Source organism: Sarcophilus harrisii, chromosome 4, assembly GCF_902635505.1.
Source record: "Sarcophilus harrisii chromosome 4, mSarHar1.11, whole genome shotgun sequence".
In the NCBI taxonomy this organism is placed as follows: domain Eukaryota; kingdom Metazoa; phylum Chordata; class Mammalia; order Dasyuromorphia; family Dasyuridae; genus Sarcophilus; species Sarcophilus harrisii.
In genome coordinates, this window is record NC_045429.1 from 311,520,686 (window position 1) to 311,536,549 (window position 15,864).

Here is a 15,864-nt window from a genome sequence, read left to right on the forward strand (position 1 = left end):
TTGGGTCACCTTTATGTTACACATTAATAAACATATTCATGGAACGTTTAAGGAGAAAAATATGGAGTTTAATTTGGATATATTGAATTTAGGACGTCCATTGGATGACATTTCAAGATATCTAAAAGGCAATTGGAGGTGCAAGATTAGAGATCAGCATGAGACTGGGGGCAAGATAAGTAGTCTTAAAGAAACATTAGTATAGATATGGTAATTAAGTACCTGGAGCTGATGAGATCACCAGGTGAAAGAGAAGAAAGGAGGGCCTAGGAGGGAACCCTGAGGGACATCTACAAGTAGAAAGGATGACCCAGGGGAAGATCTGAAACTGAGAAGAAGCAATCTGATAGTGAGAGGAGAATCAGGACTGAGTGGTATCTTAAAAATCTAGAAAGAAGGGAATATCAAGGTAATGAACAATTTCAGAGGCTGTAAAGAGGTCAAGGAGAATGAAAATTGAGAGAAAGCCATTGGATTTGACAATTAGAGGTCCCTGGCAAATTGTGGAGAGATATAAACTGTGAAGTATACAATGAAAAGAACATTGGATTGGGAGTTAGAAGACCTGAATACAAATTTCAGTTTCACTGTTTTCTCTCTAATTGCCTCTATGAGCCTTGGGTTTATCTTCTGTTAAATGTAATAGTTAGACTTGGTGATTTTAAAGGTCCTTTCCAGCTCCAATTATCGTGATCTAGTCTTAATCATATGTCTGGTCAATCACTTGGAAGTTGATACTAGAGCTGAGTTCCAACGTCCTTTACCCTATATAATTTAACTTAGCCTTCCTGTCCATGTAACTTGGTCTTACAGTGGAGAGAAAGAGAAGAGGATACTTCTGTTATGTTTTGTGTCAAGGATTATTGGGTTATCATTGGTTATATAGTATAAATGCTAACTGGAAAATCTTAACTGGAAAGCATAATTTTGGGCCCATTTGTGGGAAGGCTTTATTCATAGCATATTGTATTCACTGAATCATATCAATTTTGTCTTCAGTGATTAAAGCAATATTGCTTTCTTGGAATCAGGAGGCCATAGATGGCTTTTTCCCTTTACCTTTCAACAAAAACTTTTGCCTTTATCTTCAAGGATGGTCCAAAAGCATTGCTAAATATTAAAAATAGGTTCATTTGATATATAAAACAACCAGTCTTTTACTTGGTAGGCAGTTTTTTCTTTTCTCTTTTTTGAAGCATTCAGGGTTAAGTGACTTGCCCAGAGTCATGCAGCTAGTATCTGAAGCCAGATTTGAACTCATTTTCTTCTTTCTCCAGGACTGGTGCCACCCAGATGCCCTAGCAGATAGTTTTTAAGAATTGTTGTATCCTCAAAATTTATCATACTCCACATACAAGATGATATAATCTGAATTTTTTTTAGACTGTTCCTTGAATGTTTCTTGATCATACTCAAAGCTTTCCAGTGTGGAAAGCATTCTTTGTTAAAGTTCATGCTCTACTGATAAGCATCTTCAAGAAACAACCCAGCACCATCTCCATACCAGCACGAAACATTAGAGAAAAACTTTCTTGGATGTTATTTAGACTAAAGCTCACAAAATTAAAGTCTGTTATTTCCATAATGTTTTAGTTTATCTTACCTGCCAAGGTGTGATTTCAATTTTTAAGTTTCATGAATAGAACTGAGAATATTCATACTACACTGTGATATCATCAATTGTTGCAGAGGAAGTAGAATTCTCCATTTGGCTGAATGAAAGAAGGGTAAAAACCCTATACACCTCAAAGTTTTTGTCATTATTTTTTGTTCTTTTTGAGAACTTCTTTGCCTGAAGATAAAAAAAAAGTCATCCCATTAAATAAAAGTTCCTTGGGGGCAGGAACTTCTTTCATTTTTGTCTTTATAGCACAGTGCCTAAACCTTTCATAAATTTTTGTTGAATTAAAATATAAAGCACAGCATCTTCACTTCCAAGAACTCTCATGTGTCTTAATTTCATTTATCTTTACAGTATCAAAACTTAAAAGAGTATCCATAGTGGAAAGAGCAGTAGATGTGGAATCCAAAGATCTAGAATTTGAGGGGATTATAAAAGTCATTTAGTCCAATTCATTTATTTTATGGAAGAAACTGAGATTCAGAATTTGAACAAAGTACTAAAAGTCCGTCTCCCTGTGCACACACACATACACACACACAGTTAGTAATAGAGCTAATGTAGGACCTAGGTTCTCTCACTCCAGAGCCAATATTTGCTCTTCTTTTCTGCTCTGCCCCCTTGTTCAGTTATGTCCAAGTTTTTGTGACCCCATTTGGGATTTTCTTGGCAAAGATATTAAAGTTGCTTGCATTTCTTTTTCCAGCTCATTTTACAGGTGAGGAAATTGAAGCAAACAGAGTTGAATGACTTTCTCAGAATCACACAGCCAATAAGTGTCTAAGGCTAGATTCGAACTTAGGAAGATAAGACTCCAGGTCTGCACACTATCCACTGTGTAACCTATTTACCCTTTCATCTTAGAACTGTTGGAAGATCTCACTAAGGCCATCTAAAAAAAAGATCTTGTAATTGTAATATGAGCTGCTATTTAACTGTTTTGTAGAGAGAAAAACAGGCTGAGAGAGACATTGTCTTTCATTCTTTGTTATATGCAGATGTAGACTAAGGACTAGAATTCAACAGGTTATGAATGTATGGGAGAAGTACTATTTGAGACTGGTTCTATAGACATGACTCTACTGGATAATATTAACAACTGACATTTAAATTCTGGAAATATACAAACTTCGTCCTACTCAAATTATCTCTTTCAGAAATATTTTAAAAATTATATATATATATATATATTTTATTTAATAGCCTTTTATTTACAGGTTATATGCATGGGTAACTTTACAGCGTTAACAATTGCCAAACCTCTTGTTCCAATTTTTCACCTCTTACCCCCCACCCCCTCCCCTAGATGGCAGGATGACCAGTAGATGTTAAATACATTAAAATATAAATTAGATAGACAATAAGTATACATGACCAAAACGTTATTTTGCTGTATAAAAAGAATCAGACTCTAAAATATTGTACAATTAGCTTGTGAAGGAAATCAAAACTGCAGGTGGGCATAAATATAGGGATTGGGAATTCAATGTAATGGTTTTTAGTCATCTCCCAGAGTTCTTTCTCTGGGTATAGCTAGTTCAGTTCATTACTGCTCCATTAGAAATGATTTGGTTGATCTCATTGCTGAGGATGGCCAGGTCCATCAGAACTGGTCATCATATAGTATTGTTGTTGAAGTATATAATGATCTCCTGGTCCTGCTCATTTCACTCAGCATCAGTTCGTGTAAGTCTCTCCAGGCCTTTCTGAAATCATCCTCTTGGTCATTTCTTACAGAACAGTAATATTCCATAATTTTCATATACCACAATTTATTCAGCCATTCTCCAACGGATGGGCATCCATTCAGTTTTCAGTTTCTGGCCACTACAAAAAGGGCTGCCACAAACATTCGTGCACATACAGGTCCCTTTCCCTTCTTTATAATCTCTTTGGGATATAATCCCAGTAGTGACACTGCTGGATCAAAGGGTATGCACAGTTTGATAACTTTTTGAGCATAGTTCCAAACTACTCTCCAAAATGGTTGGATTCGTTCACAACTCCACCAACAATGCATCAATGTCCCAGTTTTCCCACATCCCCTCCAACAATCATCATTATTTTTTCCTGTCATCTTAGCCAATCTGACAGGTGTGTAGTGGTATCTTAGAGATGTCTTAATTTGCATTTCTCTGATTAATAATGACTTGGAGCATCTTTTCATATGACTAGAAATAGTTTCAATTTCTTCATCTGAGAATTGTCTGTTCATGTCCTTTGACCATTTTTCAACTGGAGAATGACTTGACTTTTTATAAATTAGAGTTAATTGTCTATATATTTTGGAAATGAGGCCTTTATCAGAACCTTTGACTGTAAAAATATTTTCCCAGTTTATTGCTTCCCTTCTAATCTTGTCTGCATTAGTTTTGTTTGTACAAAAACTTTTCAGTTTGGTATAATCGAAATTTTCTATTTTGTGATCAGTAATGATCTCTAGTTCTTCTTTGGTCATAAAGTCCTTCCCCTTCCACAGGTCTGAGAGGTAAAACTATCCTGTGTTCCTCTAATTTATTAATAATTTCATTCTTTATGCCTAGGTCATGAACCCATTTTGACCTTATCTTGGTGTACGGTGTTAAGTATGGATCAATGCCTAGTTTCTGCCATATTAGTTTCCAATTTTCCCAGCAATTTTTATCAAACAGTAAGTTCTTATCCCAAAAGCTGGGGTCTTTGGGTTTGTCAAAGACTAGGTTGCTATATTTGTTGATTGTTTTATCCCTTGAACCTAACCTATTCCACTGATCAACTAATCTATTCCTTAGCCAATACCAAATGGTTTTGGTAACTGCTGCTCTATAATATAATTTTAGATCTGGTACAGCTAAGCCACCTTCATTTGATTTAAAAATTATATTTTAAAAAATATTTTTGTCCCAAGTCTTTTATCTCACCTGAATAGAGAATCTTGTTGGTACTTGATCATTGGCCAAGCCTGAAATCCTTTAACAACTGTTTCAAAGACCTAACCGATTTCTAAAAAGAAATAAAATCAGAGTTCAAGGAAGAATTCTGCTCTCTTTAAAAATTAAAAAATATAGGGAGATCTGAGAGCAACATTCTGTTTCCCTATAGGTTCTCTCTTTCAGAATCCCCTGACAATAAAGTGACTATTATTTTGTTTCTTATATCAAAATTATCGACTAAGTCTTCATCATTCAAGGATTAGACAGAGAGATTTTTAAAGATAACATAGATTTGCATCCTTTTAGATATTTTTTTCCCTAAATACTAATTTTTCCTAAAAATTTAATTAATTTGTCCCTGGTAGATTTGTGTCCAAAATGCAGAGCAGGGAATTTTTCTTCTATAATATAATGTTTTAAAATTTGCAAATAGCTTAATATAAAACATCTCATTTCATATTTGTGAATTTTATGAAAATTTGTAAATGGCTTTTTATAAAACATTTCACAAGTTTTATCATGGCTATATTTACAAACGGAGAAATCAAGGTTCAGAAAGTTAAATGACTTGCAAAATTATAACTTGTAAGTGTCTTCATGACTATAAGTCTAGTTCTCCATTGCCTATACTCTGTAGCCTCTCAAACTATTTGCTAAATTGAAAATATCAACCCATTTAAGAATTACTTTTTGGTTTTTCTTCATTGACTTGACAGGGATTTTGTCTGAAACAAGTCATTAGTTACAGAGATCACCCAAGTTAGACTTATCACTTTCAAAGGCATTTGTTGGTTTGCACCAGTATATTGAAATGAAAGTGAAAACATTAATTACTTGATGAAGGATTCTCCATTTGACAAGAATCATTGGCAATACTAGGAAGCAGTATAATATGAATAAGTTTAAGCCAATGTCCATAAATCACACTGCAAAATTAATTTTAAAATATTATATGTTTATGGTTGCACCATTAAAGAATGAGAAGACAATTAAATCGGGTACCTTTTATAGAAATGGATGAGGGGGGAGTTGTTATTCAACCAAGGAATGGAGGTGATCACTCAGCATAAAACAGATAATCTTTATATTCTTAACCTTCTCATTCTTTAATGAAATTCCAACTCCCTTATATTCTTGTAAGATTTATTGAAAGATATGATTCATTAATTAAGAGATTAATTCTTATTAGGGTGCTTGGAGTATAGATATCACTCTTAATCAAAATGGGTACTTCCAGAAGAAAAAAAATCTTTTGGGCCTATAAAGTTTCTTTTGGCTCTACACTTGCCTTTTCCACACTAATATAAGTAGAAGTGTAAGTATTCATTTGAGACTGCAGGATTTCTTTGACTGCAATTTAATATGATGGATTTCTTATACTTAATATAAATATGCATACACATATATGAAATATAAATATACATACATATATAAATTGAAAACGCCCCATTTCTAAAATCAGTTTCTATCAATGAGCCTCTGTGTTCTTCAAACATTTTTATAGATTTATAAGTACAAGTTGGCCAGGTGATACATGCCTGAGCTTGTGAACAATCTTTTTTGAATGTTAATTGTCTAGAGACAGGAACCTAACCCATGGACAATCTTTTACTTCCCCATATTGATCTCTGATCCACTGCACTTTCAGATATAGTTGCCTGTTGTCTGGAGGAAAACCTATGATTCTCACAATTAACCTAAGAATGATATTGTCAGTAACTTTGGGAGATCGTGGTTCTCTTAGGATAGACTGTCTGCTCAAGCTGGATACTAATAAATATTGATTGACTTCAGCAAAGACTTCTATTATTCAATTTAGTTGGAGTAAAGCAAAACCTTTGCAAAAGTTACAATGAAAAAAAAATCTTGTGGCATTTTTGTTAAGTACATTTGCAAGACTATAGTGCTTCAGAGAAAACTGTTAATGCTAAGAAAAAGGAATTACAATAAACTCTACTTAGTATAAAAGTTTCCTCTATCCAAAATGGGATTTTACTTCTAGCTACAATACAGAAGTAAGAGTAAGATCAACAGCAACAATAGTACAGACTTTCTGTATCACTTAGCTGATGGTAATCAAAATAAGGGACTGGCTAATGAAATGAAAGCCAACTCAGGACATTCCTTCTTAGTCTTTGCTGAAAAATCTGTGTCTTGCTCCCTGACTATGGTGTTTCCAAGACTTTTTTTTCCCCCTTTCTTCTTTCTCTACATTTTCTCCCTTGGTTGACCTCATCAGCTCTCATAGGTTTAGTTATTATTTCTATGCAGCTGATTTTCAGATTTATATAATCAATCATCATAAAAGTAGATGAAATGCTTATGCCTGATATACAATGGTACTTAATAAATGCTTATTCCCATCACCTTAGTATTTTCTCCTATATCATTATCTAATGTTTTGAACTAGATTTCCTGTCAGAACTTCAAAGTCAATATGGCCAAAACAAAACTCAGCTTTCATGTCAATCTATCTCTCTTCCTAACTTCCCTGTTGGACTATAAGCCTTGGTTTCTTTGTATTTGGGGTTAAAAATAACACCTACCTGCCAGGGCTGTTGTGAAGATCAATGAAATAATCTTTGTAAAGTGTTTTGTAAAATCTTAAAACACTACATAAATGCTAGCACCACCTTTCTTCCAGTCATCCAGCTCAAGTACTGCCTTTTCCAACTCATATGTTCTCCTTCCCAAAACTTTTTTATATGTATTTTGTATAAGTTACATATATGCTTATGTACATCATGCTGTTTTCTCCCAGCTTTAGGTAAGCAGGAACCATTTTATATTTGTCTTTGTATTCTCGACACTTATTATAGTGCCTGGCACAAAGCAAACACTTAAATATATTTTTATTGATTGATTAATTGATCTCCATTTTATAGAGAACAAAAATAAAACCAAGAAGGTAAGTGATTTTTAGGAATCAAAGGATTATAAATTTAGAGCTGGAGAAGACTTTAGGTTTCATTGAATCCATCTTCCTCCTCTTCCTGAGTTTTATAGAAGAAGCAACTGATGCTTAGAGATCACACAACTATGGGGAATGGTTGGTTATTGTACTTTAACATAGCAGAATATTAATGTACTGTAAGAAGAAAAAAATTAATTTAGAAAACCTGATGAATAGAGTTAAGGAAGTAGAATCAAAATACTATATGCAATGACTACCACAATATAAAAACGGAAAGAAAGACAGCAAGAACAAAACCCTCAGACTTTGAGGTATAATTATAATGACCAATTTGTCCCACAGAATGAAAAAATACTTCTCCTTCCCCCTTCCCTTCTTTGCAGTACAAAGTACAAATGTCATGCTCTGTTGATGTGTTGGTTAGTTTTATTGAACTTTTTTTCTTTATTTAAGAGATGATTTATTGGGGAAGGAGAAGGATACATTTGAACATTTCATGTAAAAATAAGCACTATTGATAAAAATTTCAAATTTAAAAATGAAGGTGATAATATAAGTAGTAAAAAGGAATTGAGATGAAGCATGCAAAGTACACTATTTCAAGGTGAATACAATTGATAGCATTGAGATAGTTTCAGAATATAAAGAGCAGTACTAGTCTCACAGGAGGCCAAACATCTTTTTCTGCATCTTTTCTCTGCTCTTGAGCAATGGTTTTAGGTGTCTGCTTTTCTTTTTAGAAGGAAAATATCACTTACAATTTGTTTGAGAGGCAAAATGGTTAACTACAAAGTGGTGTTGAGATACCTTAGTTCAAGTGTCGTCTACTAGATGTGTGACCTTGGACAGGCCACTTAACTTTCAAATCTAGTTTTTCTTATTTGTAAAAAGGAAATATTAATAACATATTATTGTAATCAAATAGGGTACATTAACATTTTATCTTGCAAGTTATAAATTTCTTGAGAACAAGGAATCATCTTAGTATCTTGTATAGAGTATGGGGACTCTAGGATTTTATACATATTAACTGAATTATTGAATGAGTTTTGTGTGTATTTCTTCTTGAAGTATTTGCATTTTAAAGAAAAATTCTAAAGATTAAAGTTTTAAGAATGAAATTTCAGATACTGTGAGTAAGGAATAAAAAACAAGTATTTATTATACACCTACCATGTACCAGATACTAAATATTAATACAGAAGTGAGACAGTCTTAGCCCTCAAAAAGCACATACTGTAGTTGGGAATATAAAAGATTAAGGTATGAGGTAGGCTAGGAAGAGAGTTATGGCCTGGGAAGTCACAGGGATGGCGAATGGAGCTATAGGACAGGTAGGTAGTTGTCACACTCTTTCCAGTATCAAAGAAAGCAGATAGGGAGAACAATGGATAGAATGCCAGTCCTGTAGTCAAAAAGATTCATCTCCTTGAGTTCAAATTTTGTTTCAGACACTAGCTGTGTGACTCTAGGCAAGTCACTTAATCCTGTATACCTCAATTTCCTCATCTACAAATGAACTGAAGAAAGAAATGGCAAATTACTTCAGTATTTTTGCCAAGAAAACCCATTCAGACACAAGTGGGAAAAAAAAAGAATATACCATCTTCTCCCTTCCAGCAATGTTTGTACAGTTTTGATTACTATTTCTGGAGCTAGAGGTGGAAGGGAAGGTATGGAGTAGAAAGGGAAAATATGTATAAGTTTATGGTCAGATGGTGAGAGGCCCATTATTCAGTAAACCCTGATTTTTTGGTAGAAACCAGGTTGAGTTGTGAAGTATAATCTGGAGCTAGTTGGGCTCCATATTCAGTTGTGTTTGGTATAATCAGGATGGCTGAGCTCTCTGCTCCCTTTGAAATATACTACTACAACTGCTTAATATCTAAGTAGTTGAGGAAAGAGAATAATTTTTTAAAATCTTCTCTTTGAGACCTCAAAATATGTGATAGCAAAAGGATGGTTTTCATTCCAGTGACCTCTATTTATTTAAAAGAGAACTTGAAATTTCTCTTCTTCTTTTTTTAAATCTCTTGTAAACAGACTGGATCTATTTAACTGAGCAATGCACTGGAAGGGTCTCACTTACCTTGTTGACCCCAACACTTCCAACATTAACATATTGTAAATCTAATATGTTTAATTTTTTCAATCTCAGATTACTTTGGTGGTGTATGTTTTAATGTACATTGGTTTTTCTATTAGCTGTTCCACTCTAATATCTGGCTTCATATTTTTTCTTGTTTTACATTCTATTTCCAGCCTTTAATTAAAAGTCTTTGTTCGTTCTTTCAGTTGGTCACAGCCTGCCCATGTTGACTTGGAAAAGAACATTTTCCAAATAATAAAGCCTCTTTGTTGCTTTATTACTTACCTCCCCCATCTACTGTGGGATGGTAAGAAGAGGTGAAATGCAAATTCGTTCGTTTAGCAATTTAATCACAGTACTGAAAGGGAAGGATGTAAAACTGGTTGATTAAAAGGTTTCTGTCTTATAAAATGTCAAAACTGGAAGGGACGATAAAAAGCATATAAGACAACAATTTTATTTTTCTCACATGAAGAAATTAGATTCAGATAAGTTAAGTGATTTATCCAAGGTCATTTGGAGAGGTCCAGCCATATTGGTATTGAACTCTTCCAACTCCAAATCCAGTATTCTTTCCACTACATCATATCCTACTTACATGCTTAATCAAAGACTGTTTATAGACCAATCATTCCATTCAACACATATCAGTTAAGCATTATGCACAAGATATTGTGTATTGGGTATGGGGAATTCCAAGATGGGATACAGTCCCTGCCCTCAGAAGCTTCAGTTCAATTGCAGGATGGAGGAGAAGACAGCATGGGATGCAAGGAGGTAAGACCCCAGAACATTGTCCTATAAGAAGGGAAATAAAAATCCATGGATACCTTAAGACCTATTTATAGGAATACTACTGCTGGGGAGAAGAGAAGAGTAGCTTTCTATTTTTGCAAATTGTTATTGTGAACTAGGTGCTGAGCCCAGTTGCTTGTACTACTGTTAGAATGTAGGAACTAGCAGTACGTTCTAAATTTCATGTGCTGGAGCCATGACCCAAGGGCCCTGACCTTTGCCTCTGGGTTCTTGTTAAGTGAGGCAGTTGGACTAAATGATTTGTAAGGTTCTTTCCAGACCTACAATTCTTTGAAATGGATTTCCTTTTTTTGGCATTAATTCCATGTTTTTTAGTTTTCTCCCACGGTTTCTTTCCTTCCAGGTTTGTGGATTTTCATGCACCGGCCTCTACTTGCTCCCCGTCCAGGGCCAGCCTGCTTACAGGAAGGCTTGGGGTCCGAAATGGAGTTACCCACAACTTTGCCATCAGCTCAGTAGGAGGCCTTCCACTCAATGAGACCACCTTAGCCCAGGTGCTCCAAGAGACTGGTTACATCACAGGAATGATAGGTAATACTACAAGTTTCACTTATAGAATAAACTTTTTCTGTCTTTACCTCTCCCTAAAAGAATCCCTCCTGGGGAATCCGTAAAATCTCTCACACAGGGTAGCCCAACTACCATCTCCTAGACAAAGCCTTTCCTGATGCTGAGTTCTTAGAGCTCTCTCTCTCTTAAAATTAGGCTGCACTTATTCAGTTGTATCCAACTCTTCCTGACCCCATTGGGATTTTCTTGGCAAAGATACTAAAGTTGTTTGTCATTTCTTCTCCAGCTTATTTAAATTAAATGTATTAGGCTTACAACACTTTAGTGCTGGAATGAACAGATCAAGGTAAGCAAGGCTCTTCCAGTGCAGATCATTGCTAAGTTATTAACAGGTCCAGTCTCTGTTTCCAAGATAATTCAAACAGAAGAGGGGAATTTTAAAATTGTCTTCTAAATTATTAGAGGTCACTGGAATAAAAATCTTTCTTGTGCTATCACATACTTTGAGTCCTCAAAGGGAAGATTTAAAAGAAAACTGTCCTTTTCCCTTCTTACTTTGTTATTAGGCAGTTCTAATAGTATATTTCAAAGGAATGAGAACTAAGACAAACAGAATTAAATGACTTGCCCAGGATTACACAGTTAATAAGTTCCTGAGGCTGGATTTCAACTCAGGAAGATGAGTCTTCCAGACTCCAGGTCAAGCACTCTATCCACTGTGCCACCTAGGTGCTTTGGGCTGTGTTACTTTTCATATACTTCATATTTTCCCAAGAGACTCCTAGGACTGTTTCATTTTTGTTTTTATATTTCTAGTGTTCACTTAATAAATGCCTGTTGAATTGAATTGAATTAAAAGCTGGCATGCTAATCTCCCTCTGCTTTTTCGATATAAAGTTACCCCTTGTCATCTTGGCATCTAGGTGGGATAGCAGGTAGGAAAACTTGAGTTTAAAATATAGCCCAGACACTTCCTGGTTATGTGATCCTAGTCAAATCACTTAACCTCTGACTGCCTCAGTTCCCTCTACTGTAAATTGGTGATAATAATAGCACCACTTCACAAAGTTACTGTGAGGATCAAATGAGATAATGTCTTGAAGTGTTTAACACAGCATTTAGCACATAGTAGTTGTGAAATGAATGCTTGTTCCCTTCCTTCCTTCCTGTCTCTTCACCTAGCTCAAACCAGTTCCATTTTGCCTTTTACTTGTATAAGTAAAATAGATTTAATGGGGTTTTTGAGTCTAATAAATTTTCTCCCTTCTTTCCTTTTTCATCTCTCTTAAAATATGAAAATCTCCACAGCATCATCAGGGTGTTAGTGCTGCTAGGGAAACTGTTGTTTTTAATCTCAGAGAGCTAGATCCAGTGGGTTTCCTGCTAGTCTCCCTAAACAGACTTCATGGGTAGAGAGATTATGCCAACAAAACCAAATGCTTTGAGTCTTCATGCTGGGTGTGTTATTTGCTATCTAAAGTTTCCTCTGGGAAACGAGAGATCTACTTTGATTAGAAAAGGAGCAGAATGCACTCCTCAAAATAACCCCATCTACCTTCAATAAAAGGACCCTTCCAGTTTACCATGAAATGATTTTAAGGGAAATCAAGCTGAAGTGTACTATTTCATTGTGTCAGACAAGAAAAATCCTTTTACTTTAGTGTCCCTCCAGGGATTGGTCTGCCCCCAGCTTCGTGTTCTGGATTTCTGTATAGTCCTTGAGAATTCCAAACTACTTTGCAGTTTGGGAATATAGCAGGTGTGAAGGAAATACCTCTGTGGATTTATTCTTTTACTGTCTCTTTTCCTTCTCATTTTAGCCATATTTAACATGTGGCAAAAGGGGAGGTTGATGAGGCAGGCAGGAATGCAGATGTTCTTGATAACAAAGTGTGTGGGAATCTATTCCTTCTTCAATAATTCATATAAATTTTAGTTTTATAAGGAAGATGGGATTGGGGGTAGGGAGGAGAAAGGAATAGACAACTTGTTACTCTGCCCCTCTCAATCCTCTCTAAAGGGAGGGCAGAGGCAGCCTTTTCAGTCCCCTGAATTCTTTAGATTTCCCCGTAGCTGACCTTCCTTTCTCCCTTCTCTTTCCTGTTTGTTTAGTTGTGCCACTTGTTCTTGTTGTTTCCCAGTGACACTGGCTTGTGTTTATTAGAGGGAAGGACTTAGCTCCTTTTAGTACCTTTTGGTTCCCCTTTTTAAAATAAAAAGCTAATGAAGGACAGTGTGTTTTCTCAGCTCTCTAAATGAAGTGAGATTGTGAACAGGAAATCATGCTGATCACCTTTCTTGTTTTCCAACAGGCAAATGGCATCTTGGTCACCATGGCCCCTACCAACCCAATTTCCGTGGTAAGGATTCTTGGAAGGGGGTAGGGAGGGCATTTATTATTTGAAGAGGAAAAAAACCTCTATGAACATGAGATACAATGTCCTTTCAAATTACTTTCCTGCTTTCCACTAGAGCATTCACTGTTGTTTTTTTTCTTTCCCAGAGTTAATCTCACAGTTCATTAATAGCCTCATTTCACTCTATAGGAGCCCTTCTATTACTATACAGCTTCAGGTCACTCTCACTTAGCCTTTATTCTCAAATAACAACTTCTTTTATCTCTCTTATGTCCTCATAACTTTTCTGTTATGAATATTAGAACAGTGGTTATTCCCTTCCATAGTTCTAACTTTATGTGAGTAAAGATGTATAGATTTTAGAATTAGTAGTGTTAGAAATATAGTTCAATCCTTTTTATTTCATAGTTATTTTGTTGAACATTTTCAAGACAATTAAATAAAATTTACTATCAATATTATTTTAAGTTTTTTGCAAGTATTCTTTGACTTCTTTCTCTCCAGTGATTATATCATTTGGCCTCATGGCATAGTGGATAGAATGTTGGATTTGGTCACTTGTTCACATTCTGTTTCTCATAATGACTTAGCTGTGTGACTACAGCAAGTCAAATCTCTCTAAGCCTTTATTTCCTTGTTTGTAAAATGGAGTTAATATTTCCTCTAGTACACACCTCATAGGGTTATTATGAGTATAATAAAATTTCAGTACCTTTGCTAAGAAAACTCAAAAGGGAATCACAAAGAGTTGGGCATCACTAAAATGATTAAATAACAACCTACCTCATAGAGTTGTTGTGATAGTTCAAATAAGATAATGTAAATACAGTGCTCTACAAGCCTTAGAATATGCATAAATGTTAACTATTATGATTGACTCCCCAGAATCCCTGTTATACTGTTTTGAAAGTTTTCATTAGAAATCACTGATATCATAGAATTGAGTCTGGAATTTGGAAGAGATCTTGGAAATCATCTAATTCAATACTATTTTATATATATTTTTTTGTAAATAATAGCTTTTTATTTTCAAAATATATGCAAAGATAGTTTTCAACATTCACCCTTGAAAAACATTGTATTCCAGTTTTTCTCCCTTCCTTTCACCTCCTTGTCTAGATAGCAAGTAATCCAATATATGTTAAACATGTGCAATTCTTCTATACATATTTCCACAATTATCATGCTGCCCAAGAAAAATCAGATCAAAACGGGAAAAAATGAGAAAGAAAACAAAAAATAAGCAAACAACAAAAAAGGTGAAAATACTATGTTATGATCCACATTCAGTCCCCACATCTTCTCTTTGGATGCAGATGGCTCTTTCCATCACAAGTCTATTGGGGATTGGCCTGAATCAATTCACCGTTGAAAAGAACCAAATCCATCAGAATTGATCTCAATACTTTTTTATTAATGTAAGAGGGGATAAAGATTGGATCTCCCACATCCCATCCAATTCAGTCATGTCAGTCAGAGAATTTAATCACATATAAGGAGGTGTTGCTTTGTAAGTAGGTGTTAACACCTTGTTAAATCTTTTCTTTCTTTTTTTTAATGAACAGTGATTTGATTTGATTTTTAAAATTTTAAAAATAGTATTTTATTTTTTCAAATACATGTGAAGTTAATTTTCAACATTCACCTTTGCAAACTTTGTGTTCAATTTTTTTTTCTCCTTCTCTCCCCTAGACAGCAAGCAATCCTATATAAGTTAAACTTGTGCAATTCTTCTAAACATATTTCCACATTTGTCATGCTGAGCAAGAAAAATCAGATCAAAAGGGGGGAAAAAGAGAAAGAAAGAAAAAAAATAAGCGCACAAATAATACTTGTTCTCTGAGTCAGAAGAAGGAAACAAATAATCATTGGCCATCTTCCTTCCCTCTTCACCTCCCCAGTGACCCTTAGAAAATACAATCCAATGGTTTTGAGGCAGTTAAAGAGAACCTGCAGTTATAAGGCAACATAGCTCCTCATCTCTGGGAAGATAAGGAAAGTTCTTTCCACCTACACCAATTATCCATGGTGCCTAGCAATGTAGCTACTTATTCAGAAAGACATTGTATCTAGCAAGCAGTTTGAGAGAGTCCAGGCAAAAGGCAGTACTTCTGAGTTTGCACACATACTCACACTTTCTCTGTCTCTGTCTCTGTCTGTCTGTCTGTCTGTCTCTCTCTCTCTAGATAGAACCAGGTTAAAAAAGATAACTATTTAAGATCAGAAACATCTTCAAGGAGTGTGACCCCTGGAAGCAGAGAACAGAGTAAGATTTGGAATTTAGAGAACCAGCTCTGGACATTGAAAGTTCCACTGTACAGAAGGTTGTACAAGGAAAGAAAGGACTTTGAGATCCAGCAATAAATAGTACTAGAGGAGTGAGTGTTTTCCCCAGCTATATACCTTACTATTCTCATACTCTTAAGTTTTTGCCTACTCTTTCCACAAATGCTACATGTATTTATAACAAGGTCTCCCTAAGTATGCAGTAGGGATGTTTAATTTTCTACTGTTCTTCCTATGCCATATTAGTAAATTCCTTTGTTTTGAGCTAACTGTGTTTATTGCCTTCCTGTAATGGAAAGTTCACAAGTGAGTGGGGTGGTCATTGGCTAGTTTTAGAGATAGATACAGGTTCTAGAACT

At 35.1% G+C, this 15,864-nt stretch overlaps 2 protein-coding genes across 6 annotated transcripts in view; one reads left to right on the forward strand and one right to left on the reverse strand.

Annotated features, from left to right (window-relative positions):
* Positions 1–2,254, reverse strand: part of SLC16A6 (solute carrier family 16 member 6) — a 93,423-nt gene extending 91,169 nt beyond the window's left edge. Inside the window, exon 1 of the mRNA XM_031965693.1 lies at positions 1,604–2,254. The gene's annotated coding sequence lies outside the window, so the exon portion shown is untranslated. The remainder of the gene's footprint in view (positions 1–1,603) is intronic.
* Positions 1–15,864, forward strand: part of ARSG (arylsulfatase G) — a 194,940-nt gene that overhangs the window by 99,193 nt on the left and 79,883 nt on the right. For all 5 annotated transcript variants that reach the window (XM_031965688.1, XM_031965689.1, XM_031965687.1 and 2 more), the window contains 2 exons: positions 10,696–10,883; positions 13,175–13,222. In XM_031965688.1, the coding sequence (XP_031821548.1) occupies positions 10,696–10,883; positions 13,175–13,222 (236 nt within the window). The remainder of the gene's footprint in view (positions 1–10,695; positions 10,884–13,174; positions 13,223–15,864) is intronic.